The sequence below is a fragment of the Besnoitia besnoiti genome, chromosome IX, assembly GCF_002563875.1.
Source record: "Besnoitia besnoiti strain Bb-Ger1 chromosome IX, whole genome shotgun sequence".
NCBI classification, from domain to species: domain Eukaryota; phylum Apicomplexa; class Conoidasida; order Eucoccidiorida; family Sarcocystidae; genus Besnoitia; species Besnoitia besnoiti.
In genome coordinates, this window is record NC_042364.1 from 2,115,952 (window position 1) to 2,143,902 (window position 27,951).

Sequence of the window (27,951 nt, forward strand, 5' to 3'; positions counted from 1 at the left end):
GTGTGCGACGGCTCCGGCAGCTGCCGTTCGCGCGCGACGGCCTGCGGAGAACTTCACGCCCTCGCAGTCTTTTCGACCGAAACGACCTGCATCGTTGCCTCGCTTCTTCTTGTTACTTCCTCATTCCCTGCCTCCTCGTCTCGCGCGCCGAACGCCTCTACACCCAACTCGCCAGACCACAGCTCTCTGGAGCTACACACTGATCCGGGTGTCGAGGCGCTCCACAGATGCCGGCCTCCCCAAGGCAAACCGAGTCTGACGCGGACGAGAAAAACGAAGAAAACTAGATCTTGCAGTTGGGGACAATCGATGCGTCACGTCTCTTCTGTCTCTCTTTTTGTCTCGGGGTTCTCGCGCGCATGCAGACACACGGGTGTCTCGAGTGCGCTGCGGACCGCAGCGACTTTGCGCGACTGACAGCTCATTCGGTGTCTCTCTGTCGTGTCTTGTCTCTCTCCAGGCGCAATTCCCTGACTGCCTCTCTGCACCTCTCTGGCATCTGTGAAAGAAATCCTTTTCCGAACTCTAAACCTTTCTCTGGCGTCCTGTTCAGCCTCTTGCTGTTCTCGGGGCTCTTCATCTCGCCCCTGCTCCTTCGTCTCGCTTCGTCCCCGCCCCACTCGTTCGCGTCCATGTACCTTTTTCTCCCTCTCGGTCTCTGCTTCCCTTCTTGTCTTCGTCACGGGCTTCATCGCCTCTTTGCGCCTTGCTTTCTGCCTCCCTTCTTTATGTCTGCTGCAGGCTGCAGCGGGCTCTGCGACGTGTTTTCGCCGCGCTTTCGTTCTCCTCTCCTCAGTAGAGCTCTCCGCCCCTCTGTCATTCCTTCGGCCGCCTTTCCTCGCTCCATCTACGTCTTTTGCTTCGATTCGTCTCAGCGCCGCACGATGGAGGAGGCGACAACGCGCGGCGTCGCACATGCTCCCGACGAAGGCCTGCGGGGACTCCGCGACACCGACCGTTGATGCCTTCGGAGCGATTCTGAAAAAAATTAGAGCTGGCTCCCCCCTTCTGTGACTCTTCAGCCGAAAAAATGTATGTCGCCTCGGCCTCGTCTCTCTTGTCCTCGTTCCTGCTCTGTCTCCTGCTGCTCTCGGACCTCGCCTTTTGCATTCTTCTCTCTCCACAGACTTTACCGTGTGCGCATGTGGCTCGTAGTCCCCTCTTGTTTCCTTTTTCCGGTTTGTGTGGATTCGCGTCTCGTTGGAGAAAACCAGCCTCTTGCTCACACTCCGCACGCCAGCAGCGGGGCGGGACCGCCATCCTCAAAACCGATCGAGAGAACGACGCCGCGGGACAATCTCCGCCGCACGCTGAATGGACGCGCGGCCTGTCAGCATACGCAGACTCCAGAGGCATGCACACACCCGACGCAGAGACGCAGCTTGCGGCAAGAGGCGTGAGGCGGTGGCGCTACCTCACCAGAGAGAGCGCTCTGGCGTTTTCGGCGAGGAGTGCGGGGAGAAGCGTGGACAGGGAGGAAGAGAGCCTCGACAGGCGAGAAGACTGGCAGAAAATCGCCCACTGTCTTGAGCAACCAGGCGAAAAACAGAGACACTTTGGCCGCGTGAAGCCGGGCGCGCCTTCGCGCTGCGCAGAGACGTTAAGTCAACTGCATCGGGACCGCACATCTCGAGGGCCTCACCGCCTGAACGCCTGCGTTTCGTCTCTTTGTTGGTCGCCTGATCCTCTTCGATTTCCATATCTCTCCTGCTCCTCCTCTTCCTCTTCCTCCTCCTCCTTCTCCTCCTCACGCGCGGCGTTCCTCCAAGGCACTGTCTGTCGACGCGCGCCTCGGTGTTCCTCTTGGCGACTCCTCCACGGAGCGACTTCCTCAGCTCTGTGCTGCCACAGCCCATCTTCGTCCGCGTCGTGGACGCCCCTCGCGCCTGCCCTCAGCTCGCCGCAGCGGCCGCCAGGCGTTCAGTCTCTCTTGGCTCCTCCCTCGGCTTCGGCGTCCCCTTCGTTCGCCTCGTCTTCCAGCCAGGCGCCTCTGCATCGGTCGTGGCCTCTATTAGATCATGCATGCCGTTCTGTGCCCGCCTCGTCTGCCGCTTCGCGCGGAGTTTCGCCGTCTGCTGGGAGGGCCAGCAGGAGAGCGGCCTCGTTCCTCTGCAGCTCGCGCGGCACGCATGCCAATCCTCTCGACGACGACGCGCAGTTGACGCAGAAGAGACTCTCGCCTCTGCGCATCGACTACGAGAAAGCATTTGAGCTCCTCGAGCAAGCGGACCCGACAGGTACCTGCGTGCCCATGAATCTGCCAGTTGCGGGACGGAGGCGGAGAACTAGCGTTCCTAACTGAATTTTGTTCAATAACAAGGGAGTAAAGAGCCGACGGTGCCCACACAATCCAAGGATTAGAACTCTCCTCTCATCTGACCTAGTATCCCCGGCGTTCCTTCCGACCGTGCGTCTTAACAGCAAGAGAAAACGACTGCTCAGATGCTAGTCTGACCAGTAGCATCGCACTTGGAGTGATCGTCTCTGAGACAGGATGACTAAGTTATACGATACTAGCTAATTTACTGTATAGGATACAAGTCGCTTGGGGACTCGCACTACCAATAATCATAAACTCGAAGGGGAAGAAAGCCGCAGCTCGCGGGCGAGGTTGGAGGCTTCAGGCTGCGGAAGAGGACTCCGCGCACCAGCCGCATGCAGCCGAAACGTTCTGGGCTGCGGGAGCGCCAGTCGCAGTCGCTTGCGAAAGACGCCAGAACGCTGAGTCCAATCCGTGGCAGTCCGACACGCTGAGAGGGAGTGAACTTAACGCGCGTCGCCGTGGAGGCCTTCGTCTGACTCGCAGATGCGGCACACGGCTCCGGACAGGTTTGCGCCTGGAGCGTCTTCTGTCGCGGCAAATGGTGTGCCTGCGTGTTCGAAATCCGCTGGCGTGCCGCACTGCCGCACTCCGAGTCTCTCCTCCCTCCTCCCGCCTACGCAGCCGCGGTATCGCTTGCGAAGTATATAAAGTCCTGCGATCTGTCGCATATCAACGCATATCTGTTGTCGAGTCTGCGGCCTCCACGTCTCTTCCCGTTGTGTCCTGCATGGCCCTGCGGGCGATACAGCATGCAGACTTGATGCATTGTTTGTGGTACGGGCGGGTCATCGCTCCGCGTTTACACTTTTCTTTCCTTCTGGCTGTCTGCCTTTCAGGAATCGAAGCCATGACCGCGGCCTACAACGCGGCTCTCCACACCTGCGAGCGCCAAAGAGACCGGCCTGGAGCCTTGCGGCTGTATGCATCGATGCGAGAGAAACAAATCCCCATCGATGTCGTGACTCTCCATTCGCTTTTCACGCTCCTAGAGTACTACGCCGACGACACCGCTCTCCTACAGGTTCGCGCACTGGCAGCGGCATTTCCAATCCCTACACATACAGCAGGGCTTCGGGAATTCTGGCGATGCATGTTGGTGACGAGTAAAGTTTTTTTGTGTAGTTTCGCATGCACGAGAGAGCCGCGTAAGGGCTTTGAGGCGTGTTGAGGCTTTAGAGTTCAGGGAGCACCGCATGCGATCGTGTGCACTACAGCTGTGTCGTGGATGCTTGCTGGGCACTGTCGCCCACGTAGCTAACCCGGGGTGAGAGATTTGCTGCATTTGCCCCTGCACATCTCTCTCTCTTGTGTGCCAGACCCTCTGTGTGGTTCCTGTTTTTGTGTTCCCTCCTTTGCGGCCCCTAGATTCTGGACCAGGTCGACGCTTTGGATTCTCACTCTTCTTCTGTCTATCCCTTCCCGTCCTCTGCCTCCTTTTCGCCGGTCGCGCCGTCTCCGCCGCCGCGTTCTCCATCGGTCTCGCTCACTCCGAGTCTGCTATCTCTGGCGATTTCCACTTGCTGCCGCGCGACCAACGCACGGGCGGCTGCGCGCTTGATGGAGAGACTGAAGACGCTTCTCCGCCGCAACGCTGACAAGTTCCTCCTCACGTTTGCCTCTGTGCTGCCGCCGGATACTGCTGAGGCGACGGCAGCGGTCACGCATCCGCCAGGCGCGCTGTACGTGCAGCTGATCATTGCGCTCACTCAAGAGGGCAGGTACGCAGCAAAAACGAATGCAGAGGCAAGAAAGAAGAACGCGCAGGGCCACCACGGGAATAGATCGTGGGAAGCTTAGAACTTCACGCCGACGAGAGCCATGTGGAGGAGAGATGCTGAAGTTCCGCGAAAGGGAGCAGCGACACCCCAAACTAGGGGGCGCCCCAGGGGCGAAAGACCGGCACGAGAGAAGGCCAGGCCTTTGGCTGGGATGATGTAGGCAACGCGCGGCGTCTCCGCGATGGCAGACTCCGACCTTTGCTTCTCTCTTGCTTGCCGGCTCCATACCCCTGACGTCTTGCGTGGCATCAACGCGCATCGCCGCAGGCTGTGTGCGCGCGTGTTTTCCCTGGGGCGCCTTCTCTGCACGGCCTTTTGCTGCGGGACTTGCTTTCCGTCCTTTTTTCATTCAGTCGAAGGAGTCCTTGCAGCAACTGCTTAGAGCGAAGGCGGGGAGATAGAGAGATCGATCCTCTGTCGTCCATTGCTCTCACCCCCGTGGCGCCTCGGTGTTAGTGCATGAGCGTGAAGTATCCGGGGCGACGGGCCTCATGCCTGGAACGAGGTCAGCCAGCCCCTTGGAAAAGACAGGAGGGGTGAAGCGAAGAGCTCAGTGCTCGCGTTTCCCATTTTCTGCCCCGTTCCGCGTAGGCTGCACGCCTCCTGTTTCGTCCTCTGTCCCTCGCGCGGCTTTGGCGCTGCAGGTACGACGACGCGCTGCGTTATTACGAGGAGCTGAAGGCGCTGCAGAGGCGTTTCATGCAAAAGCAGCACCTGCTCCAGCGCGAAGTGGCTCGTCGCGCGGAGCACTTGGAGCGTACCGCGGCTCAGCAACAGATGCACATCAGCGACGAGGACAAGCAGCGCATTCTGGGGGAGTTTGAGGCGCAGCTCGTCCAGGAGCAGGAACACCTGCTCGAGGACTACCAGCCGCCCATCACCGCCGTCAATGCAGCCCTCGAGGCTTGCCTGCGCACCGGCCGACTCAAGCAAGCTCTCGTCATCTACAAGGAAGACGTACAGTTCGCCCAGCAGCAGCGGCGCCTCGCGGGTGAGGCGCTCGACCAGGCCGAGCCACAGGTACGCCGCAGGGGCTCGGGGGGGAAAACGAAGAGCGGGAACCTTGCGCCGCGAGGAAAGCGAAAGCGGCGCGGACGAAGGAAAGAGTTAGCCGCAGTGAGGGTGCGCGAAGAGTAAAGAAAACAGATGCGCCGAGCCGCAGAGACATCGGGCGCGGCACACGCGGGACGCCGCCTCGAAAGAGTGTTATGGCAGTTGGTGGACGCTTCCGCGCTATTGCACAGCGCGCCAACACTTAGCCTCCACGCTCAGCCGCATCCCCCTGAGGCGGCCTGGCTGGGCGCAGTGCCCCCCGCGGTCGCCAGGGACGCGTCGGACCCTTGCGCCGCTTCCTGCTCCCTCGTGCAAGGCTAGTCCGCTCTAGTGGGTGGTGAGTCTTATCTGCATGCTGGCTGTCGTCCAACGCAGTGCAACGCTTCTTCGCGCCGTGCAAAGAGAGATACCTGGCAGAGACAGGAATCGCGTACACGCCGTATATATATATATATAGGGTTTAGGGTTATATATATATATATACATATATATATATATATATATATATAGTATGGCCATGCCACCGGCGGGCCCGCGACTTTGCTGCCTTTAGTAGTATATCGACTGAGGCACAACCCTCCAGACGTACTACGCCTGTGTTGTCGTGTTCCAGCAGGATAAGTCTTCGCCGACGCGGCGGACGTTCGAGCTGTTGCTCCGCGCATGCAGCCAGCAGAGGCAGTTTTTCGCGCTCGCGCAGATTTGGCGAGACTTTGAGCGGCAGGGCGGGCGAGCCTCCACGGAGGACGAACATTTGTTTCGCCTCCCTGCGGCCGCGCCCTGCTACGCAGCAGCGATCCAGGGCTTTGCCGCTTGCGGCTACTGGGACTATGCGCTGCGGCTTCTCCTGGTTCTCCATCGCGAGACTGGCACGCTGAAGGAGCGATACAGGCGGTCGCTCGCACAGCTCCTCGGCATGAAAGACTTGGGCAGCACTGCGGGCTCCGGACGGGCGCGAGACGACGCAGGGCACCCGGAGACATCAGCCACTGGGGCTGATGCTGAAGGGGGGGCGAAAGGCGACCCAGGCGGAAAGTCTGCGGATGGATGCGGGCGCGACGAAGCCGCGAACGACGCAGCCCAGGGAGACTCACTGAGCGGCGAGCTGATCTTGGATTTGGCCAGTGAGCGCGGGAGCGTCGCTGCTGGTGTTGAGCCGTACATTGCAGTTCTACGTGCCTGTCGGGACAGTGGGGCGTGGAAACCCGCCCTGGGCACGCTGCGCCTGCTTCAGCAGAGACACCAGAAATACCGGCTGCTGCACGCCCTGGAGAAGGCGCGCGAACGTCGAGAGGATGAAGCCCGCCAAAAGTTTGAGCGTGAGGTTGTTGCGTTCCGTAGGCGGCTTCTCGAGGCTAAACAGAAAGCCAGTCCGGCGGCGACAAGCGCAGAACGCGAGGCCGAGCACGCCAAAGCGTCCTCGCTGGCGCCGCTTTCTGCGTTGCTTCGCTCAGAAGACCCTGCCCTTTCGCAGGATATGGAGCGGCTGCTCGGGAGTCTTGACGGCCCGATGTCTGGAGGACGCGTCCCCGTTGCCCCTGAGTTCCCGTTCGTCGCCTACGCCCTCACCGTCGGCGCGTGCGCTGCCGCGGAAGCTTGGGGGCAGGTACTCGCTGTGTCTGCCGAATTTTTCTCGCCAAGGAACACTGTTGGCGTCCACGCGGCAAGAGGCTCGCTCGCCGACATTGGGGGGCCTGCGGGCGAGTCGCTAGGGCAAGCCGCGGGAGAAGCAGGGGACGGTCCCCAGGCGCCTCTCGAGATACGAAAAACAGTGCATGCGTACAGGCTAATTGCGCTCATGCGCCTCGGCCGACCGCAGGAAGTCGAGGCTGAGAGACGCAGCCTGATAAGGCTCTTGGAGCTCGAGCGCCGCACGCGGGAGCGACGCCAAGAGCGCGAATGCCGCAGACAGGAGTACGGAAGCGAAAGCGAAAACGGACTCGAGGGGGAAGCAGGCGGCCATGACAAAGACGAAACGCGGGCAAAGTGGAGGGAAGGAGAGGAAAAAGTAGGACGAGAGAGCGAAAGAGAGAGAGAAAGCGGGGACGACGCACACGGCGTCGCGACTCGCGCACTCGAGGAGGCCGAAGCCTGGCTCGTGAAGACTGCGGCAGCGCGCGCAACAGGCGGCGAAAGCCAGGCGAGGTTTTCCGCGTCTTTGGGTGGCCAAGACGCGTCCGCGACGAGCTTGTTCAGATCTCAAGAGTCCCCCGGCGGTGCTTCTCTCCGCGCTGCCTCCTCGTCTTTGCCTTTCGCCCGCGTTCCCTCTCCGCTTCCTTCGGGCGAGTCGGAGCGCCAAGTCTCTTCTCGCTCAACTCTGGCGCCAATGACGCGATCAGAGGCTGCGCGGCAGGAAGGAGAGCATGAGTCGATCCTACCTGCGGTTACAGCCTTCATGCCCGAGTCGTTCACGCCGCAAAGAGCAGAGCCATTGGGGCGCGCGTCCCCTGCTCAGCAGGAGCCCAAGATTCGAGGCCAAGGTGGCGCCGGTACCGGCGCGGGCCCTCCGGCAGGTGACGGCCTCCATGGAGCTGCTGACGCGAACCAAGCGTCGATCGGCGCCTTCGCGAAGCACAAGACAGGCGGCCAAAGTCTAGAGAGCTTTTTTGCAGGCCTGGCTCCAGCATCCGAGCGAGAGGCGTTCGCAGCAATAGAGGATGCGGAGAGAAGCCGACGCGAGCGACGCTGCAGCGAGAGGAGACAAGGCGTGACCGAAGTAGTTTGCGAGGACACACAAGAGGCGAGCGAGGAGGAGTCTCGTGTCAGTGCTGCGACAGATACGCCGCGCCCGACCGCGAGGAGCGAGCACGGGCACAGAAACGCCATTGAGTACGCAAAGGAACGCAGCCATGCAGAAGGAGACCCCTGGGCGGTTCCCTTGGGATCCGTGGAAGACGCGCCCGCGGGAGAAGATGTTGTGGCTGTACGAGAGTCCGCAGGGGGTTACCCGTGCCCCCGCGCGGAGGACGAAAAGCCGGCTCGCGAGAGGGTCGGCGACGTCCACGCAGCCGCGGATGCGGGAGGGCACCGAGGCCGCGCCGTCGCTGCAGTTGCTGGAGAAGAAGGGACGCCGACCGCCGTTTTTCTGAGTTCCATACTGGGCCCGCGGCGGCTAGTGCTCGAGAACATCCGCGAGGAGCCTGTCGTCGTCGACGCGACTGAGCAGACACACGAGGGTGAAACAAAGAAAGGGGAAGGGAGACGCCCGCGAGAGAGGGGCGCTGATGGCGAAGACGCACAGAACGTGCGGCGAGGCCAGATGGCCGCGAGGAAAGAGGGGCTGGTGTCGGCGGCGCACCGGGGTGATGGACACGTGGAGGCGACAGGTGTACAGGAAAAGATTCACGACCTAGGGGCGAGCCAGCTGAACCCAGCTGCCGACTCGCGCGCGCTTCAAGATCGCAGAGAGACTGCGTATGCTCCACAGAGCCCTGCTGAGACTCCCTCGGCAGGTGAAACCCGCGCGAAGTTGCCCGTGTCGGCGCAGGAGCGGGAGGAAGGCGGGAGAGGCCAAGCGGATGGCAGGCGCCCGAGCCCAGCCGCGTCGTTTGAAACTGGACTAGATCTTCTTCTGCGGCACCGAGCTGTGGCAGAGGCACAGACCAACCCGCAGGGGGCTAGCGTACGTGCGTGGCTCACCACGCGAGGCGATGCGCACCCGGCGGTGTCCCCCATGGACGGGCCTGCGGCGGCCGGAGCCCGTGCAACGCCGACTGCCGCTAGTGTTCAGCGACTGGAGGGGCACCCGCCGGGGAATGCTGAGGGTACACTCGATGTGCCGAAGCGGCGGGCTGTCTCTGCGCCGCCTGCGGCTCCAAGAGACGCCGAACCACTGGCAGGGAGCCAGGGGCATATGTTTATGGGCAGCCATGGCTGGGGCTGGCCTCCCCACTGGGAGGAAAAGCTGGATAAGGCGCGCGAGAGGCTCTGGGGCGATGACGCAAGCGCGCGAGTAACGCGTCAGGTAGACACAGGCACCGTCGCCAAAGAAGAGGAGACTGAGAGCCCGTGGGGCATGCGGCCAGCGCCGTGAAGGCAGAAATGAAGGCGGAGGCAGAGCGACCGGGACGGAGAAATGCAGCAGAAAGGAATAGACTTATCGTACGACCCGTAGAGAGGACGAAGCACCTGAAGGCGCACAGTGATCCCCTTCTCGCGAAGGGAGAAAGAGGTGCTGACGCCGCGCCACCCAGGACGCCCAGCGATCTGCTCCGCGCTCGCACCCAGTTTCCAGTAAAGCCTCTCTTTAGTCAAGTGGGGACTGAGGAGGCGGACAGAATGAACCGGAGGCGTTTGAAAGAGAATCAAAGCTGGAGGGGGTGCCGTCCCACGACGCCTTTGCGGCAAGTCCGGATCTTTTTGTGGCGCTCGAGAGCTTGCCGTGCATATTTCTCAGATTGACGCAGCGATCTCCGCGTTTCCATCGAAGGCGGCCAGGTTATTCGTTCACTGGTGCATGCACATGGCTGGCGCTGTGAACTGGATGTGAGAGGGTATCCAGCTTGGTGTGCTTTGCCTTAGTTTTATCTCAAAATTTCAGACTGTGCATGCCGCAGGAGAGACGGAGGCTGGAGGGTTGAGCGATCATACAGCGAAGATCCTCGAATGTGTCGCCGATGGCAACGTAGAGAACACGTGAGGTTTTCTCAGTCAGCACTTCTTGCTCAGGCTAGGTCCTGAGCCCATCCGCGCCAGCTCCTAATTTCCCAACAGGTATACTTGTATTTGTCTGCCTGTGCTTGACTATAAAGTGTCGCGGCAGCCGAGCCTGCCGGGCGTGATTTGTGTCTGCAGACGGGTGTGCTTCGATAGCTTTACGTTCCGTCCAAGCAATTTCGGTTTTTCAGATTTGCCAGTTTTCAGAGGGAATTCGGCCCCTTTCGGCCTTTCGATCGTGATTTACCGGAAGTCGACCCAACCGTAGTAACGCTAGCTCTCATGTGAGACCGAAATCGAATGCACATTCTCGCTTTACAGATCCGCGGCCAGGCTAGAACGGTTTGAGTGTGCGGAGTAGCTGTAACTGACCGGCCTGCTCGCGGTTCCTTGTCATCCATTTGCGGGCTTCGGGCTTCGCGGGATTTTTTTTCCTCCCTAAAAATCTGCCAGCAGCGTCGCCGACTCAGCAGATCGCCTCCGGAGAGGTGTCACGCCGCGGCGAAAAGTTGAAAGAAAGACGGCGCGCATGCCGTCGTGCCCCGGTGCGACCTACCACTGGGAAAGTGGACTGGAAACTACTGACTGCGACGCAGCCGCAAAGTTGATCCATACACTATACATATACGCAAATGCATGTGTATGTAGATATACACCGCTGTGCGCGAGCAATGGCGTCGCCCGAGCATCCTAGGATTACGCGTCCCAGAGGTACATTGCGAGAAGCTTGGTGCAGGCGCAGCTACGTCCATGTTGACAATAGATATTGGCATGTTAGGCCGCTAAGCCTACACGAATCTACCGACGTGGATACCGTACGTCCCGGCACACGAGGACGTGGATCACGAAAGCTGAGACGACTCAAGCCTCAGGCGTGTCTATCACCGGAGACGACCGCCGGGAACCAAGAACTCCCTGAGTCCGCGCGCACATACAGCCATGTAAGTGCATTCTCAGAGAAAAATACCTACACACAGAGCGGTGACTCGGTTCTCTGCATTCGATCGAGATATTCATCTTATATATATATATATATATATATATATATATATAGGCGAAGACAGCTAGTGCGTCGGAGGCCGAAGGCACTCACGCGCGCGGCAGGTGCGACATAATGCAGCGCCCTCCGCACAGACATCGCCTGATCTATCTTCTCTACTCTCTGCGAGACACCCCCAAGCGCCCGCACATGTTCGTGCCTGTATATATATATATATATATTTGGGATGTGGACGAGGAGGAGGCGGGCGTGAACACTTCCAGTAAATTGAAAAGCGGACAGAAAAATATATGATATACCTTTATATGTGCGCTGCGATCCACTTTATTCACGTGCGAATATGCTAAGCCACTGCAGCTCGCACGCCTCGGCCGCTGCACATGCCCCTTCTGGATGCCTCCCCATCGGCCGTCAGTCTCCCAACGCCAACCGCAGACGCGGCGGCAGGCGGGACGCGCACGCCACCAAAGAACGTTACGTCCCTTGGTTCCCTGTGTCGCTTGCGCGGTCTGGCGCTCCCTCTTTTCTACTTCACAACTTTGTCACGAGCGCTCTCGCGTTCCTCTCTCGCCCGAGGCACGCGTCCCTCGCCGCCGCGCTCCTCCCTTCTCTCCTTCAGCTCTTGTAGCCTGCCCTCTCCCACATTTCATCGACCTTCTCGACAGTGTACGACCCGTCGTCTTTCAAACTGAAAGCCAGGGAGAGCCCCCTTCCGCCGATAGGCACCTTGCTCGGCGCCGCCGCCTTCCCCAAGGCGCTTTTTCCGTCTTTGTCTACTCGCCTCGACACCTGGCACCCCTCACTGGGCTTTCTCGCGGCACCCTGACTGCGGCCAGTTGCGGGAGGAGAGGCCTTCCCGACTCTCGATTTTTCATCCTCCTTCAGGCTTTTCTCCAGCGAGCGACACGATGACGTCGGAGTCCCCGTGACGGTCTCCGCGTCCTCGGCGTCCGCGGCCGTCTCGTGCTTCCCTGTTTCCCTCTCTCCTGCGCCTTTTTTCTCTTTCGAATCGCGCTGTCCCGACCCACGGCACGTCTCCTCAGCAAACACTCGACTCTCCCAAGCCATGCGGAAACCCAGCTGCGTCCTGCGGGCTGTGCGCGCCTCAGGCGCCGCCGCAGTCGCGGCTGCACGCCCGCTCGCGACTGCGGTCCGAGCTGCAGCCGACCGCTCGGCGTAAGAGTCCTCTGCGTAAATGCCACACGCACACCGCAACTTCGAGAGCGATGTCGAGAGGCAGGCAAAGGAAATTCCACTAGACACAGTAGAAGGGAAGAAAAGCTGAGCAAGCTCGCAGGGGGGAACACGCCCTGCGGTGTGAGCATAGCTCCGACGCGAAGAAAACAGGCTTTAAAGAAATCAGCGCCTACCCAGAATGCGTCGAATCTGGCGACACAGCGCAGGCGACGAGCGCGGAAGAGGCAGCTTTGCGATGTGCCTCGGCTTCCGGAGAAGGGAAAACTGCAGCGCCCGGCTCGCGGTTTGAAGCACGCTCTCTCCACTCTGCACGCAGCACAGAAAGCGCCGCAGACGCACCTCACGGACTTTTGCCTGTCTGAACGAAGCCACCAAAGCTCCTCGCTACTTGCGCCAGCGCCCCAGGACCCCAAGACACGCACGACGTACGGAAGTTGCATCCTGACACCGTAGCAAGCATTATCTACAGACACCCTGCCGCGAGCCAGGGATTCATACATACATACATACATACATGCACCCATACATACATGCGTACATACATACGGAACTTTACGCGTGTGCTGCACGTCGTAGCGGGATAAAGGATCCAATCGTATGGCGAGGCCAGGTATGCTAAAACAGAAGGAAACACACATATATATGCACATACGTTCAGTACCTATGAGTGTGTCCTGAGTGCACATACACATACATGAATCTATCTATCTTTCTATCTATATATATAGGTATGTGCAGGTATGCCTATTCTAATGAAGGGTTGACGCCTCGAGCAGGCAGATCCAGCGAGCTACAAAAGGCTCGACAAAGGAACCTAGAAACGCACCGGCTTGGCAATGCTGGGATCAGCTCCGTACGCACAGAGCAACTTCACCATCTTCAAATCACCCCAGAAAACAGCCTGAAAGAGCGGTGTCGGCAGCCCCAAGGCCTCAACGAAGATGTTTGGATCGGCGCCTTGCTCGAGGAGGAGTTCCGCCTGAAAATCGGCGGAACACTCCACTCAGAAGGCCATGTCCCGCCCGTATGCGCACACAGCGATCCGACTTTCTTCACCGCAAGAATCCATAGGCATCTACAGCGCAAAGCGGGCTTCGCTGTGTGACAAGACAACTCGCCAAGAGGTGGACACACGGCTATACATCCGCAATCATGTAGGCGCAGGTGCAAGCAGCAGCGTAACAAACGAAAGAGGAAAGCACCTATACCTGCAACCGCCATCGACGTGCATATCGAATAGATATATATATTCTTATATGCATTTCAGATGTGCACCTTACAAGGCTGAGATCGCCAGTCACGACCGCGTGCATGAGCGCAGGCAAGTCCTCGGAGCCGGCGACAGTGGGGACTTCATGTGGCGGATCTGTGGCAGCCCGCGTGCGCGAAGGAGCGGCGACTGGCACGAGAGGAAAATCCGGCGCTGCTCCATATCGCAGCAGGAGCTCGACTTTTTCGTACGGGGAGACTGTCGAAGAGGCTGCGACGTTCAACGGACTGAAGCCATGCTGGTGCGAAGAAAAACGGAAAAAAATAAAAAAAACAAGCGACGATATCCCGAAAAAGGCAGGGGGTTGCATGCGGTATCACGCGCGACGGTCGCTCATCTCTTCCATTCTTTGATCTACTGGAAATGAAGACGCCAGCATTCGACCTCTTCGGATGTCGACGCGCCAGGCACGCCCACTTTCTCGGCCGACGGAAGACTCGCAGTGCCCCCGGATGAGACGCAGACGAACCGCTGAAGCGACAGATTAGAATCGTGAAGGCTCGCGAGGCTGCGGGGCTCCAGCACGCCAGTCGCGAGAAACACTCGACAGAGACGCTGCGCTTCTCAGGAGGCCATGCGACAGAGATACAGGCTGCCCGCGGTGATGCAGAAAACGAGGCAGCTGGGAAGAGACGCAGAAAAAACAACGCACAAGGCGACACTCAACAGATGTGCACACGCGTACCACGACTGTGTTGGGATTCGCGCCTCTGCGCAGGAGTCTCTGGACGGTATCCACGCTGGCTGTGGCTGCGGCCGCGACGAGAAACAAACCTACAGGGTAGAGAATCACAGATCCAGGCATCCCCCGAAACGGCCTCAAGTGAAAAGAGGCCTCGAAATCCCGACTCCTGCGGCTGGGCTCCCTGGCCTGTCGGTGCCCTCTCCTTCCGCTGCATTCGTGGCGTTCATTCCCGTCCTCACTCCAAAAGTTTCTACATCTCTTCTCGCCGTCCTCGTCCGCCGTACACAGAAGCATGCATATGCTTCCGTATATGTATATAGACACACCGCTGTCTGCACATACCAAGATCGGCAAATATATATATATATATATATATATATATAGATATAGATATAGATATAGATATAGATATAGATATAGATATAGATATAGATATAGATATAGATATATATGAAGCCTTTGTTCGCTGGTACCGCCGCCCCGTTCTGCACGCGCGCTTCGTCTCTTCGCGCCCACGTTTTTGACGTTGGGGAGTGGGGCGACGAGGCCCATGCCACCCTCAAGAAAACGAAGTCCCCGAAGCCTCTGGCTGCCCGAAGAGATAGAGGATCTCTCAACTCCAAGGAGCCTCTAAGACCTGACTGGCCTCTTGGTTTTTTAGCCCCGTGACAACTGCAAGTCGCTTCTTCTCGAGACACACGAGAGCATCCGAGACAGCCCCCCCCCTCTGCACACACCACACCTGCGTGGATCTTCTTCCCTCTTCCCGAACAAAAACGCTTCTGTCTCGCGTGTAGTTCGTCTGACCGTGCTTACTTGGCCTCCTGATGCAGTCTAGCATGACGTCTATGCACCGAGCGTCGCCCTCCAGGAGAATCGCGTCCCCGAGCCTCAAGGCACTTTGTCGCGTGAGAGCTCGCAGAACCCGTTTTCCTTCTTGACTCTCCCTCGCAGGCGGCGTTCTCTTCTTCCCGTACCACGACAGCGTTTTCCCTCCCAGCAGCCTCCAAGCGGAGGCCGCTCGCAGGTCGTCCTTCGGCGCGGTCTTCGCGGTACTCCCGGCGGCCTCTGGATGGACGGAGACAGCCGCGCCCCTCGCGGGCGGCGCAGGCAGATACAGGTACGTGTACTGGCTCGCGAGCTGCGACGGAGGCCCCGCGGGCGGCGCCACCGCGCCGTCGGAGAGCGTGAGGGAAGACTCTGACTGGCGCACGCAGGCCGGCTGTCGAGAGGCAGGCGCCGAGGCAGGTGAAGGGAGAAGCAGTTTGTCCGCGGTGTGGGAGAAGCATTTCGAGGAGTCTCCGACGATCTCCGGCGCAAAGAGAGCCGCGACGGACGGCCCGTGGCAGCCGGGGACGCCACACGGCCAGATCTGCTCAGGCGTGCAGGCCTGGCATCGAAGAAAAGCCGCCAGAAGCGCTGGGTCGCGACGCCGCACGACGTCGTTCATCACCACGAGGCAGTCGGAATCTCCGCCAAACAACAAGCCGCTTTGCTGAAGGGAACGCAACAACCGCAGCGTGCCGTCCACGCATGGCTCTTCACCAAGAGATACAGACTACTTTCCATCTGTGGGGTTGGAAGCAGTGCTGGGGAGTGGTGACTCTCTGAGAGGCAGCAACTACTGTGTCACTGCTAGAGGTGAGGCTTAGGCGGCGGCAGAACGCAAACCAGAGAATTCGCCGCGCGGTTTACAGCAACCTGCAATGCCATAGTCGCTCGGGCTGCAGGGGTGCGGGAAATCTGTGATCCACGAGAACGGTGCATCTCTATACACGCGGGAAGTGGAGCCGCCTCACGACGACACATTGCAGCGCTAAACTTCGACCCGGGAACATGCAGAAGCAAGCATTTCCAATTCGCTCTCACCGTTGCTTGTGGTGTCTCGTGAAGCAGCGCGGCGACTGCCCCCGGCTTGTTCTCTTGAACTGCTTTCCGCAGCGCAGTCGCGAAAATTCTGGACACCTTCTCGCTCCGTCTGCCGCTAGTGCGAAGAATGTCCAGCTCGCCATCGCCGACTCTCTGCCGGGGCGGGGGGATCCCTGTTGGCTTTTTCTCCTTGAGAGGCAGAAGTGAAACGAGGCCCCGGCCCGCAGAGGCCGCGGGCGCCTCCTCGCCGGCAGGAACTTTCCCACCTGCAGACTGAGCATTTTTGCTGACACGTCCGCACGCAGTGACCGAGCTGCATGGGTTGTGGCGGCCGTTATACCGTTTCGAGGCGGCAACGCGCCGAAGCGAAGACACACCCGCCTGCGCCTGTCCTTCTTCCGCGAGGCAAGCGGCCTCGCCTCGCTCAAAGGCACTGGAGGAGAACGAATGTGTGCTGTGCTCAGCTCCCATCCTCGAAACAAAAAAGCCAGCAGCAGAGCGCTTTGAAGAGAAACAGAGATTCGCGGCCGAAACGCAAGCTGCGAGGAAGGGACCCAGAGGAGAGGCACTGGCAACGAAGAGAGCGGCGCGCAGGCCAGACAAGGCAACGAACGCGACGAGAAAAGAGGCAAACCGTCAAGGTCTCTGGACGAGAAGCAAAGCAGAAACAAGCGAATCCGGCGCGGGGTCGCCGGCAGTTGAAGAAACCGGATAAGATTTTGTAGACACGGGCAGCAAGACGGGAGAGAGCCCAGGGCCAGTAGAGACAGAGTTGGGCAGTGAGGCACCCGGGATCGATCGAGTGCGAGACATAAGATTGGAAAACAGACAAAAGACGAATGAGAGCTGCAGTTCCTCCTGCATGTACTTCTCTGTGCCCTCTTGCCCTGCGGAGCTTAGAGGCGCTCCCGAACCCGCGACAGGCAACTCCTCCGAGGGCGCTCACGCGGAAGCCACGCCTTTTTTGTGACACGTCTAGTCACAACTGTGTTTCACTTCATTCGTATCTCGTTCTCCTCTTTGACTCCTCTCTCTCCTGGAGCACACGCCACCCGGGAAGAGAGGATGAGGAGGACGAAGGGAGGAAAAGGGCGGATGACGCACTGCGGCAGCGCTGCAGGGAGCGCGCCCGGCAGTTCTGGAGCCGTTCGGAAAGTGCTGGAGGAGCTTTCCAGAAAATCAAGCTTGAGAAGAGTCTGGCGTGTGCACACCCCACCTGCGCGCTGACTTCGCGCGATTTCTGGGCCTTTGGCGGGTCCTGGCTAGCTTGACAGCCCTCAATACTGCTCCGCGGGCAGACGTGCCGAGAAAGAAGGGCGCAACGGGCGAACTCTAGCACGACGACGCCGAAGGCCTGGCGCAGCAGGCACAAGAAGGGCTGAAACGAAACAATTACTTATCGTACCGCAAATACCCGGAGTAAATCCGATGGAGGCAGACAAGAAACGGAAGGATCCCGGCAGACGCCTGCCGCCGCTACAGTTGCGCCAGGCGTCGTGAACACAAAGGGTTCAATGCTCGCTTTGGCGAGAAGCACTGAAGCTGGGTGGGTGAGGCGCGTTGCTTTGCCGTGCTCCCACGTTCCCACGAGTTCCGGATTCCGGCATTCCTCGCGGGCGCAGCAGCGTACCGATTTCCCAGACCGTGTTCCCGCGGGAAAAGAAACGGACACGGAGAAGCAGAAGCACAGTTATTTCGAGGAGAGATGCCTCTGACAACAGGGAACCGCTTCATGAACTGCATTCGATTCACTGAAGCACGGAAGAAAAGCCAGCCACGCCGCGATAGCTTCAACAGAAAAAAACCGCCCATGCAGGGACAGGCAATGCAGACTCCTGCGTGCCCTAAACCGTCCTATGAAAGCAAACCCCCTCCCTCAACGGGCATTCAATTCGTTCGCTTCAAGAAGTCCTGCGGGAAACTCTGAGGAGCCGCTGCACAGCCCCCCTCCCTCCGTCACACTGAACCCGGAGGCAGGGTGCGATGTGTAGCTTCTCTGCGGTTCCTGCCGCTCGGTTCCTGCGTTTTTTGCAGTATTCGCCTTTGAAGCGACGACTCTCGTCACAAGTGTCCTCCGAAAAATATGCGGCAAGCAGTTCGAGGCAACGCCGACATGCGGGAACGGGTCTGGCAAGCACGCTGGGACGATGCTAGCTCGCGGAAAAAGTCCGAACATGCAGGGAAACTCGTTCCGACGCACCGGGACAGCTAGGTGCCTACGAAGCGGGGAAAGACGGAATGCCGAACGGTTCGGAGGCGCAAAGACAAATGGTTTCGGTCCAGAGTTCGCAGAAAAATCACATTACCCACTCTTTCCCGGCGTAGCTAACCAGCTTGTATCGACCCGCATTCAGAATGATCGACACGCGAGCACTTTCGCACTGGAAGGGCATCTAATAAAGCCCCCGAACTCAACTTCTCTTCTTGAATGCGTAAGACACGCTGGTGGGAAGTGAGCAGAAAAAAGTAAGCTGTTTCCCACGCTGAGCGACCAAGACGAAACTCACGGGGATTGGAAAAGCAGCGTCTTGCTCGCGCGCGAGTGACGCGGCGAATGCACGCGAGGCGCGAAAACTCAAGGCAGTGTAGAGTGTCAGACTTTTTCCTTACAAATTCACGCGGACCTCGCCCGAGCCTGAACCTCTGGCAAACTGGCACGTTTTGTTTCGCCCCCGAGATTCTATGCCCGAATCCTTGTGCGGCAAAAGGAACTTTTTGAGTCGGAGAGGCAGCAAGGAAGCCATAGAGCCTGCCAAAGCGCCTGCCTGGCGTTCTAGAGGGCGTACGTGTGACGAGTCCGCGCGTGCTCAATGAAAAGCCAAAGGCGCAAGACTACAGCAAGAGGACGGTCATGAGACTGAGTCCCTGCCTTGTCATACCAGAGATGTAGCGTTTGGTGCACATGGAGCCTGGATTCTGCTTCTTTTTTGCACGGGTCACCCTGTAGCGTTAAGCGAGGGGGGGTTCAGCCGCGCAGAACGGCGGAAGTCTGGGCTCATGTCTTCAGCCTGAACACGTTCTAGGGTACAAGGGTAGTCTCTCTTGCTTCAGGAGGAGGTTAATTTACAAATGCATTCTAGTCGTCGTTCGCGGAGTGTCTGCGGTCCAGGGATTTCGTGTGTCTTAACTGGCTTTACATGGAGCCTGAACTGCAGGCTGTTCTCCACGGCAGGCTTTCCTAACTCTGGTTTTTCGTCTAAAACGTTCCTCAGATGCGTGCAGATTTGCCGCCCCCGCGTGCCACCTTCAGAAAATGGAAATATTCAGACTGAATGCCATGACACACGATGTGGGCGGCTGTAGCTAGCTGCCACGTGGTGCGCCAGCGCGGGTTCGATAGTCAAGAGTGCTAGGAACCCTGGCTGCGCTGTCTTCTGTGACAAGACATTCGCCGCTTCACCGGAAAACAGGCAACACGGATGCACGTGTTGATTCGGGAAATCTCAGTAGAGAAGTGTCACGAAGTCAAAACGTGAGCGGGGGACGGCGGTTGTTGCTCAATGCAACGACGCGATTAATGTCGTCTCTTCCTCTCACGTCTCACTGCAGAATTGATTAACAACGTACATGCAAGACACTGACGTCATCCTCGGGCGCAACAGGCTTTTCCCGCTTTTTTTCGGAAACTCTCCTCGCTTCCTCATTTTTTTTCGGCACTAAAAGTTCAGAAGTCCTTGGCTTGCAGTGTGGCGCGTTTACCGTCAGCAGCGGTTGCTCACCAAGCGTAGTTGTTGTCTGCTGCCTTCTCGTTCCCTCGCGTTTTCTGTTTCATTCCGCACGCTACTCCAGTCCTCTAGTAATTCTGCTCTCTTGCAGACTCGGAATCACAATTCAGCGTTCCGCCGCTCTCGTTGGTGGCATCCCTGCGGCGCCATTCGGTCTTCGTGATCTGCGGTCGCTCTCGCTGAGGCTGCGCCGAGCGGCGGGCCTGCATCGTTTCTTTTTCTCGGCCTTCTGTGTCGTTACTTTTTCTTCAGTGAGTCTGTCTGCTTCAGCCGAGGCCGCTTGCTGCTTTTCTTCACCGCTTTCGGCCGGCTCTTGAGCAAGGTGATGTGAAACCTGGTCGTGGACGCGCCTTATCTTTGTTGCAGAGTCGGTCAGAGTTGACCAGAAAATGAAATCCGAGCATGGCCTTGCGCAGGCTCTGAGACACCGCCTGTAGTTTCCCTCCCTTCCTCGTTCTTCTTCTGAGGCTCGAGCGAGCAGGGAGCCCTAGGATCGGCACGCGCCAACCAGGACATGGAAAGGCGCCCGCCCACTATGGCGCGCTCCAAGGACTCGTTCCGGCTGTGCAGCGCCGTCCAAGTTGTGCTTCTTGTTCTGGCTTCTGTCGCTGCCAGCGCCGGCGCGATCACGGCGCGTCCTCGCTGGCTTCTGCACGGAGGGGGGACACATGCTGCAAAGTCTTTTCTGCCGAGTGGCACTCCGTCTGTCACTTTGTCACCCTCGGGGAGCTCTCCTTCTGTCTCCCCTGCTTCCCTCCCTCTTCCACACGTCCACGGGGGCGGACCGAATCTGAGTGAGCGTGAAGATTCTCGTTTCTCTCCTGCCTCTCCCGCTGCTGCCTCTTCCGCCTCTCGCTCTTCTCAGTCTCACAGCCGGTCTGCTCGCCTGCGCGCTGCGGCGGCAGCGGCCTCGCCTGGCGCCTCTGCGCCTTCTGGCGCCGCCCTGCCCGCGTCCCTGCAGCGGGGACCTTCTCTGGTCCAACTCCAGGGCACGCCTGCCTTCAGCGGACAGCTTGGCGCGGGCGTCGACCTCATGCCTGACTCGGAAGAAGACATCAGCGTCATGCCCAACTGCATGTTCTACTCTGCGTACTCCGGAAGCTGCATCCCTGGATCTTCTCACTCGCCGTGCAGGTAGATGGCCGCGCACCCTCGCCTCTCATCGCACCTCTGCAGCCATCAGCATCGTCTCTCCTTCTGACCCTCCAGCGCGCTAAGAGACTGCAGACTTCGCCTCAGTGTGTGTATGCATGCGCACACGCGTGCGACCCACAGCGTGCCGTCCGTCTGAGTGCGAGGTGTCTATTCCTGAAGCCGGCATGGAATAGGGCAAAGAGAAAAGGGGACCAGCCACATTCCGTGCTCGTGGGAGGGCACGGCCCGTTCGTCGCTTGCGTTTCCTACCGAGTTTCAGTTCTATCTTGAGGGGTGACGCGCTGTCGTTCTGCATACAAAAACGGCGGCATCCTGCCGCGATATCTAGCAGCAGACATCAGCTCGCCCTGTTCCGTTGTCGATAAGTCTGTCTACGTTTTTCGTTCTTGTGTCTGCCTTCGATACCGTGGCGCTTTCTCCGTCCGCGCGGATGCTTATCCCAGCCTGCTTCCCTGCTTGTCTTCTCAGATACTGCCGAGCGAAACAGTTCACAGGTTTCTACGGCGCGGCGCAATGTAAGTCTTGAGAGGCCTAGGACAGAAGCACGACTGTCCGCAGCCGTGGTCTCGTTTTCCTGTCCCTCTTGGCTCGCCTAGCTCAACCTAGAGATCCCTCCCTTGCGCGTTGGCTTCTGTCCGCGCGGCCTTTTGATCCGCGCGCCGCAAGCGTCACGGCGCTCGTGTGTTTTCATCAGGGTTGTATCACTGTGTTTGTGTTCGTCTGTTTCGCACGCCTCTCGCGTGGCGTCCCGGGCGCGCGGGATCTTTTTCACAGTCTGCTTTCTTTGCGGCTGTACCCGGCGTCTCTCTGCAGGCCCCTCCTTCATGTCGTTCCCGCCGGAGCTGCAGGCGCTGTATCGCTGGCGCATCACGCCGGCGAAGCGGTCGCGCGTGAAAGGGTGGCAGGACGAGTTGATCTGCGTCGTTGAGAAGACGCAAGTCGCTGAACAAGTGCAGCAGCAGATGCACCAAAGCGCCAACGAGGCGGCGCTGCGAGCCGCGGCCGCCTTGGCCCCCGGGGTCCCTTCTCCCGCGCCCGGTCCGTCTCCGTTCTACAATCCATACTACAGGAACGCAGCCGCGACGCACGGGAGACTCGACGGCGGAGGCGTGGCGACGCTTCTGTGCTCCCTCGGTTCGCTTGTTGCAACTCTAGCGCTTACCGCTGCGTGACGCGACTTTCAGTAAGGTCAAGTCTGCAGCGAACGACCAGTCTGAACGCCCACTGGACGTGGAGAAGGCGGACGCGCCAGAAGGGGTCGCCGCCGCCAACATAATTTTGTCTTGCGCTGCGCCGCCGATTCATCTTCTCTTCATCCAGACGCACATGTATGCATGTAGGTATAGCATGTGGGGGGGGGGGGGGGAACTGGGGCAGTTTTCGGCGCGTTTGTGGGACACTGCGCGACGATCGTTGCAGTTGTGAGGCTAGGGCATGGTGTTCAGGTGGAGATCCTGTAAGCCCGCAGTGCGCCGCAAGCCCCCTACGTGCCCATGTTCGACTCGCGCTGTTCATTCATTCACGTGGCCTCTGGGGAACACGCCTTCTGCATTGACAGCTCCAGTCGACTACCCCGGCGCCCTTGTTTGCAGCGGAGGTGAAGACCAAAGGCGGGCGCCGATCCCGCCAGCGGAAACCCTCAAGGGTCTCTTGCCGCAGCCTGTGGCTGTCCTGCGACTGCGCCTCATTGAATACAGTTTTCTTCCTCCTTCCTATTTGTTTTGCTCTGTCGGCGCCTGTCACTATCCTGCGCGCGCTTGGCCCATCACGCCCCTGTGGTGCGTGGAATCCGAAAACGGCGGTGTGGCCTGTTCGCACGTGTGATTGGCGGTCTCTCGCCCGCACTGCCAGGCTGCTTCTCTCATGCTTCCCAGTCCCGCGGCTCACAAAGCTTGGCGCCACGATGCCGGCGGTTTTTATGCGACGTTTGCGATATGGACGCTTATCCGCGCACCAAGATCTGTGACTGTCACAATCGTATCGACTTCGTCCCCGCTTGGATGTGCAAGTCAGCCATGAGCTCAGCCGACAGGCTCGACATCCTACTACAGGCTCCACTCTTCCCTTCCACAACTCCGCGTGTCCAGACCCGTTTTCTCGTGGTCTACAGATGGCGCGAATTCGGCAGACTCACTAGAAGTAGATACATGGGTGGGAAAAGCAGATATGAAGTATCGGTACAAGAATGTATATATATATATATATATATATATATATGGATGTCTACCGCTCCGCTTCGTTTTAATCCACGGATTTAGAGGACGGCTTTCACCTTGTGAGCTGTAGGCGAGAATGCGTGTGAATCGGCTGCGGCAAATTCTTCTGCGCACTCTCGCCAGGCAGCGTTGTATCGGCTCGCCGATTCCCTCTCAGCCAGTGACCGGCCTGAGAAGGCGGTCGGCGCAGAGCGAGCACCACAGGCACTCCCGGCATGTCTTGCCTTCCCGTTGGCCAAATGTAGAGCAAGGCCAGATGGACAACAAATACGCTTTCTGCGGAAAACAAGTACACCGCCGTGAAATCCCCGAATCCAAATATGTTGCACCGCTTCAAGAAATGGATAAAGCTTCAAAAAACCCTTCAAAAGTGTTCAGATCCCGCTCGGAGCCGGGAGTCACCGCTCAGCTAGAGTACTCGGTAAAACACCGTCAGGAACTCCTGGTCGGCCTTCGGCTGCAACGAAGGTGTACGCTCATCGAGGCCACGCGTGGAGAGCGTCTCGGGGGCAGGCCACAAGCGGCGAGAAGTGACAACAGAGAGCTGTCTCCGCTGTGGGGTCCTGAGCCAGGCGGTACAGGTGGTCCACGAACTGACGCGTAGCAAGAGCTGAGAGACAACCGTTCACAGAGAGACTGGCCGAAGAGCTCGTGGATCAAGCGCCAAAAGCCACAGAGACAGGTGCCCATCGACGCAGGCGGCGGCAGCTGCGCAGACCGTGGAAGGCCAGAAAATGCGGGCAGCGGAGACTGTTAGAGCAGGTCGATGAGGCAGTCCCTCGCGCTAGGCAGAGCAGTCAGCGCACATCGCGCTCCACCGCCCGGGATGCAGCGTGGCCGCTGCGAGTCCCTTTTTTCAGATCGGACGGTGAACATGAAACCGAAAGGTCACTAAGGCTGCCCACTCACTTTTTCGGTAACAGCGAATCGGCCTCCTGCTTCTGCCATCGAACAAAAATGTGCACAGACACTCGAGAATCCTCCAGCAGCACACGAGCTCGATGTCGTCCTTCCTCGTCTCAGTCCACAGGCCTGTCTCGGCGGGCGCTCCGGCGCCCACGGCGCGCGCGGATCCCAACCCGAGGGCCCCCCCTTCGCTCTCTGGTCGCCCTTCCCCGCCTCGACGTCTTTCCTCCTGAGTGCACGGGCGAGCGCCACTTCCGTTCTTGCCTTCCGCAGGCCACGTCGCCGGCGCTCGCGCTTCTTCTTGAGAGATTCCTGCGTCGAGCGAGTTCGTCGCAGAGGCCGATGCAGGCGCCGCAGGGGATGGCGGAGCCAAGGCCCGAGGCCCCGGCGACGCGTCCCCTGGCTGCGGCGAAGAAGGACAAGCAGGCTCTGCGGCAGGATCCGTCGCGTGCGGCGAGGGGGGCCCGGTGGCTGGAGGCCACATGGCTCGCGCAGTCTGAACGCGTTGGACGTACAGCGTATGCAGCAGCGGAAGATCCGGGTGCTCCAGCAGGCGATGGAAGCTGAAAAACGTCGAAGAAAGAGCGGCAAACAAGCCCTCAGTGGCACACGGTGCTACAGAATCCACGCAGCCAGACGACACCGCTGCAAAGTGCCACGAAAAAAAATTGAGAACGCGCAGACATATTGAGGCAACCAGCGGAATCAACTACGGGGAGCATGCAGCTGAAATTGAGCGAACACTCGAACATCCCTAGTAACCACGACTCTATCAACGTCAGGGCACTTGAGAAGTGCGCATACACATAGCTACATATATATATATATATATATATGTATATATATGCGTGTAGATCTACGCGGACAACCAGGATTGGCACGGCGGTTGAACAAATCGTCCATTTCGTTGCATGCAACGGACCCGTGCGCCTCGCTAGCTTTTTCCCTCTCTCTATCTCTCAGCTTACCGGTTGACGAGCAAGAGGAATGATGTGCGAGTCGCGTAGAGGGTCTCCATGCTGGCGAGCGAGTTCAGGCTTTGCTCCCATCGCTCAGATGTCTCTGCCTCCGCCTCGCCTCCAGGGTCGTCTTCGAGGCCTTCCCGACTGCATTCGCCGTCGCCGCGCACCCCGCCCAGCGAGTGGAGGAGCGTCGACACAGCTGGCATGGCTAGCCCGTGGAAGCAGCGCTGCAGCAGCGCACCCAGATCTTTTTTCTCGCCATCTGAAAAGCGAAACAGACCATGTAGCTGCTCGCCCTTCCGTTCCGGCGCGTGGCGTCGTCCTACCTCCGCTGCGCCTGCCGCCGCCATAAAGGCCGTGGGGCCGACTCGGCGTCTCTTGAGCCCCGCCAGCCCGCTCTCGGCCCCTGCACGTCGGCTGTGCCTCGCCTCGTCCAGGCCGCCCTCGCGGTGCGACTTGGAAGCCTCCAAGAGAGGCGACAGGACGCGGCGGAAGAAGTCGACGCCGGTCGTGCGGAGGAGCTCCTGGCGAATCTGCGATCCCAGTGCACGCAGCACCGTCTGAACCATCCTGCGGTGATGAAGCAAAAGCTTCTGGAAGGCAGCCTGCGCGACGAAAAGACCGCCGTGCCGAAACAGCTCCTCCACCGCCGCGTCCACGGTCGCCGCAACGGAGCTACGCGGAGGCAACCCAGCAGCCGTCCCACCCCCACCGGGACCTCCCCCGCCGAGGCCGTCGGCGGGGGGCTGCGACCGCTGCGGACACGCCGCAAGGGCTCGGCGGTCCTCTCCCTCGCCTCCTCCAACCCCTGGCTGAGGCCACGCGCGGGCCTGCCGTGGATCTCGCGCGTCGCTCACGTGCTGCCCGACGTCTGCAGCGGGGCGTGCGGCGCTTTCTGCGCACACGCCCGTCTCTCCGCGTCTCCTCTTGTTCTCACTGTCGCACCTTCTTCGCGGGCCGTCTCCTCCGGTCTGCTGGCAGACGCAGGCCACATCTGCGACGATTCTCTGGAGTGTGCAGAGGATTTCCGCTCGACGGCGAAGTGCGCCGCGGCACGATCTGCAGAGGCACACGCAAGCCGAGCAAGGCGCGAACGGCGTCCTCGCACGCGGAAGAAGAGACGCCATGGGCGGAGGCGGCGCGGGCGACGACGACGCGCGCGCGGTCGGAGGAGCGGCGGGGCTGCGGACGACCCCTGCAGGCAGGGCGACAGAGGAGGAAGGGAGGAGGGCAGAGGCCTCCGCCGCGGCTGCTCTGTCGAAGCTCCGGGCTTCGCTCGGTTGCGAGCTGCCGCTCCCCTGAGACGCCTTCGTCTTCTCTTCGGGCTCGAGTTCCGCGCCACAGTCGTCGCACCGCGAGCCGTGGATGAGCGTGAAGTATATGTTCCTCCAGTACTCTGCGCTCGCGGCCGCGCCGCGAGTCTCGAAAAGCAGCGCCTGCGCGCTAGAGGCGGCCTCACCGCTCTCGCGAGGAGCAGGCGAGCCTTCAAGCTGACAAAGAAACGCCTTCTGAGGCGAGAAGAGAGGACGCCCCGCCGCTGCATCAAGCAAGTCGCCTCTCCGAAAGCAGAGGCTGTGATAGAAACACGCCACAATGGCGGCTGGGAGCCTGAGAGGCGCCGGCAGCGCAGGCGGAGGAAACGCAGACGCAGCGGACGCACAGCTCTCCTCCGCTCGTAACAAGTGCCGCGAGTACGCGAATGTGCGGCCTTCGCGGCGCGCTGCACCGCCCGCGAACTGCCGCGTAGAGCTGCTGGCGAGTGAGTGGAGGGGCGAGGCCGACAGAAAATCGGTGCACTCGGCTGCCTCGCTCTCAAACTCGAGGAGAGACGCGTAGCCCACTCGGCCGCCTGCCGGCGTAATTGAGCCCGAAGAGAACTGACTGTCTGTGAGACGGCAATCGAAAGAGAGGGAGGAGTCCAGCCCCGGCGACGGAGGCCGGTCCGTCAGGGCGAGGCACGAGGCTGGAGAGGATGCATCGTGGAGAGTACCGGGCGAGAGAGGCGGCGGCAGCGCGGCGACGAGAAGCGCCCGCACGTCTGCGCTGGAGGGGAGGAAGGAGAGAAGAAGAACAACTAGCAGCGGGTCGTTTAGAAGTGTGTGGAGATTGAGCCCCTGCGAGAGCTGCGCCTGGAGAGAGGCCAAACAGCCGTCCGCCCTCCGGGCCTCAGGCTCCTGCTCTCCATGCTTCTCACCCTGAGGCCCACCCGCAGACGCAGGTGAAGGGAGCGGATCTCCGCAACGGCGAGAGGCAGTCATCTGTGAGTGAACGGCCTAAACCTTAGCTGGAGGGGCTCTCCCCAGCCTGCATTCAGGCCGTCGAGGAGAGGAACCTGCGAGAAAGCTAGAAGGCTGGGCGAGCGCCTAGCGCCGCCGCGAAGGCTGAACTCGCGCCCACAATTTCCGCCGCCAAGAGGCCTCCTGGCTTCGTGTATGCCTCGCCTCCGCACACAGCACGCTTCGTCAGGATGTGAGGTACACTTTAAATGGATGTTCGAACTCATTCGTATTGCAAAATCTTCAGAAGAAATATTTCAATATGTATCATTTTAGTATCAGTATCAGCAACTTGATGATCAGAAAGCATGCATTTCCAATATCAATAATATTGTTACTTAAACCAATTAACTGACGCGTGTTTTGTTCTATAGAATTTAAGAATTTAGCTAAGAGTGAATGTGGTTCTAGATTTTGATATAAATGAGTATTATTGTAATACATATTAAAGAATGAATCTATTTGAGGGCCCGAGGGCTCGACTCTATCGATATCCTACAAGAGATACTCGAGCAGCATGTGAAAAGTCGCGCGGTCACGGTGGCGTTGAACGGCCGGCGAGTGGACTTCCATCGCTCAGAGGGCACCAGAATAACACGCGGTGTCTTTTAGGCAATTTGGAGTCCCTCTTTTGCGGCACAGAAAAAGACCAAAACGCAATGGCAACCGCGAAATGCCATCGAGGCACTTCTTTCCTCAGACAGTCGAGGCCGAGCGCGTGAATGACGAGGGGCGCGCGTTTCGGCAACGGTCCTCTTTGCTGGGTAGACGAGGACAGCTTCCGTTTCTGAGTGAAAGTTTCACCGCAACGATGAATTTCAAGTGAGATGAGAGATTCGCAGTTTTTGTTGAGCACGGGAAGGCTCGAATCCGCCGGCGA

The 27,951-nt window shown here is 59.4% G+C and overlaps 4 protein-coding genes across 4 annotated transcripts; 2 read left to right on the plus strand and 2 right to left on the minus strand.

The window, feature by feature from the left end:
• Positions 1 to 1,354: 1,354 nt before the first annotated feature.
• BESB_014680 (uncharacterized protein) lies at positions 1,355 to 9,187 on the plus strand (the record flags this gene model as incomplete). Its single annotated transcript, XM_029360197.1, has 5 exons — positions 1,355 to 2,237; positions 3,160 to 3,344; positions 3,689 to 4,041; positions 4,746 to 5,121; positions 5,768 to 9,187. 5 exons carry the CDS (start codon positions 1,355 to 1,357, stop codon positions 9,185 to 9,187), a joined length of 5,217 nt encoding a protein of 1,738 aa, XP_029216864.1.
• A 2,238-nt stretch (positions 9,188 to 11,425) lies between these two features.
• BESB_014690 (ankyrin repeat-containing protein) lies at positions 11,426 to 16,302 on the minus strand (the record flags this gene model as incomplete). The annotated part of the gene is made up of 7 exons (XM_029360198.1): positions 11,426 to 11,997; positions 12,181 to 12,313; positions 12,834 to 12,986; positions 13,288 to 13,515; positions 13,963 to 14,051; positions 14,779 to 15,457; positions 15,832 to 16,302. The coding sequence occupies 7 exons, from the start codon at positions 16,300 to 16,302 to the stop codon at positions 11,426 to 11,428; spliced, it is 2,325 nt and encodes a 774-aa protein (XP_029216865.1).
• Positions 16,303 to 20,091: 3,789 nt separating this feature from the next.
• On the plus strand, positions 20,092 to 21,883 carry BESB_014700 (uncharacterized protein; the record flags this gene model as incomplete). Its single annotated transcript, XM_029360199.1, has 3 exons — positions 20,092 to 20,690; positions 21,180 to 21,226; positions 21,525 to 21,883. 3 exons carry the CDS (start codon positions 20,092 to 20,094, stop codon positions 21,881 to 21,883), a joined length of 1,005 nt encoding a protein of 334 aa, XP_029216866.1.
• A 1,520-nt stretch (positions 21,884 to 23,403) lies between these two features.
• Positions 23,404 to 27,053, minus strand: BESB_014710 (uncharacterized protein; the record flags this gene model as incomplete). Its single annotated transcript, XM_029360200.1, has 3 exons — positions 23,404 to 23,537; positions 23,837 to 24,396; positions 24,802 to 27,053. The coding sequence occupies 3 exons, from the start codon at positions 27,051 to 27,053 to the stop codon at positions 23,404 to 23,406; spliced, it is 2,946 nt and encodes a 981-aa protein (XP_029216867.1).
• Positions 27,054 to 27,951: the final 898 nt, after the last annotated feature.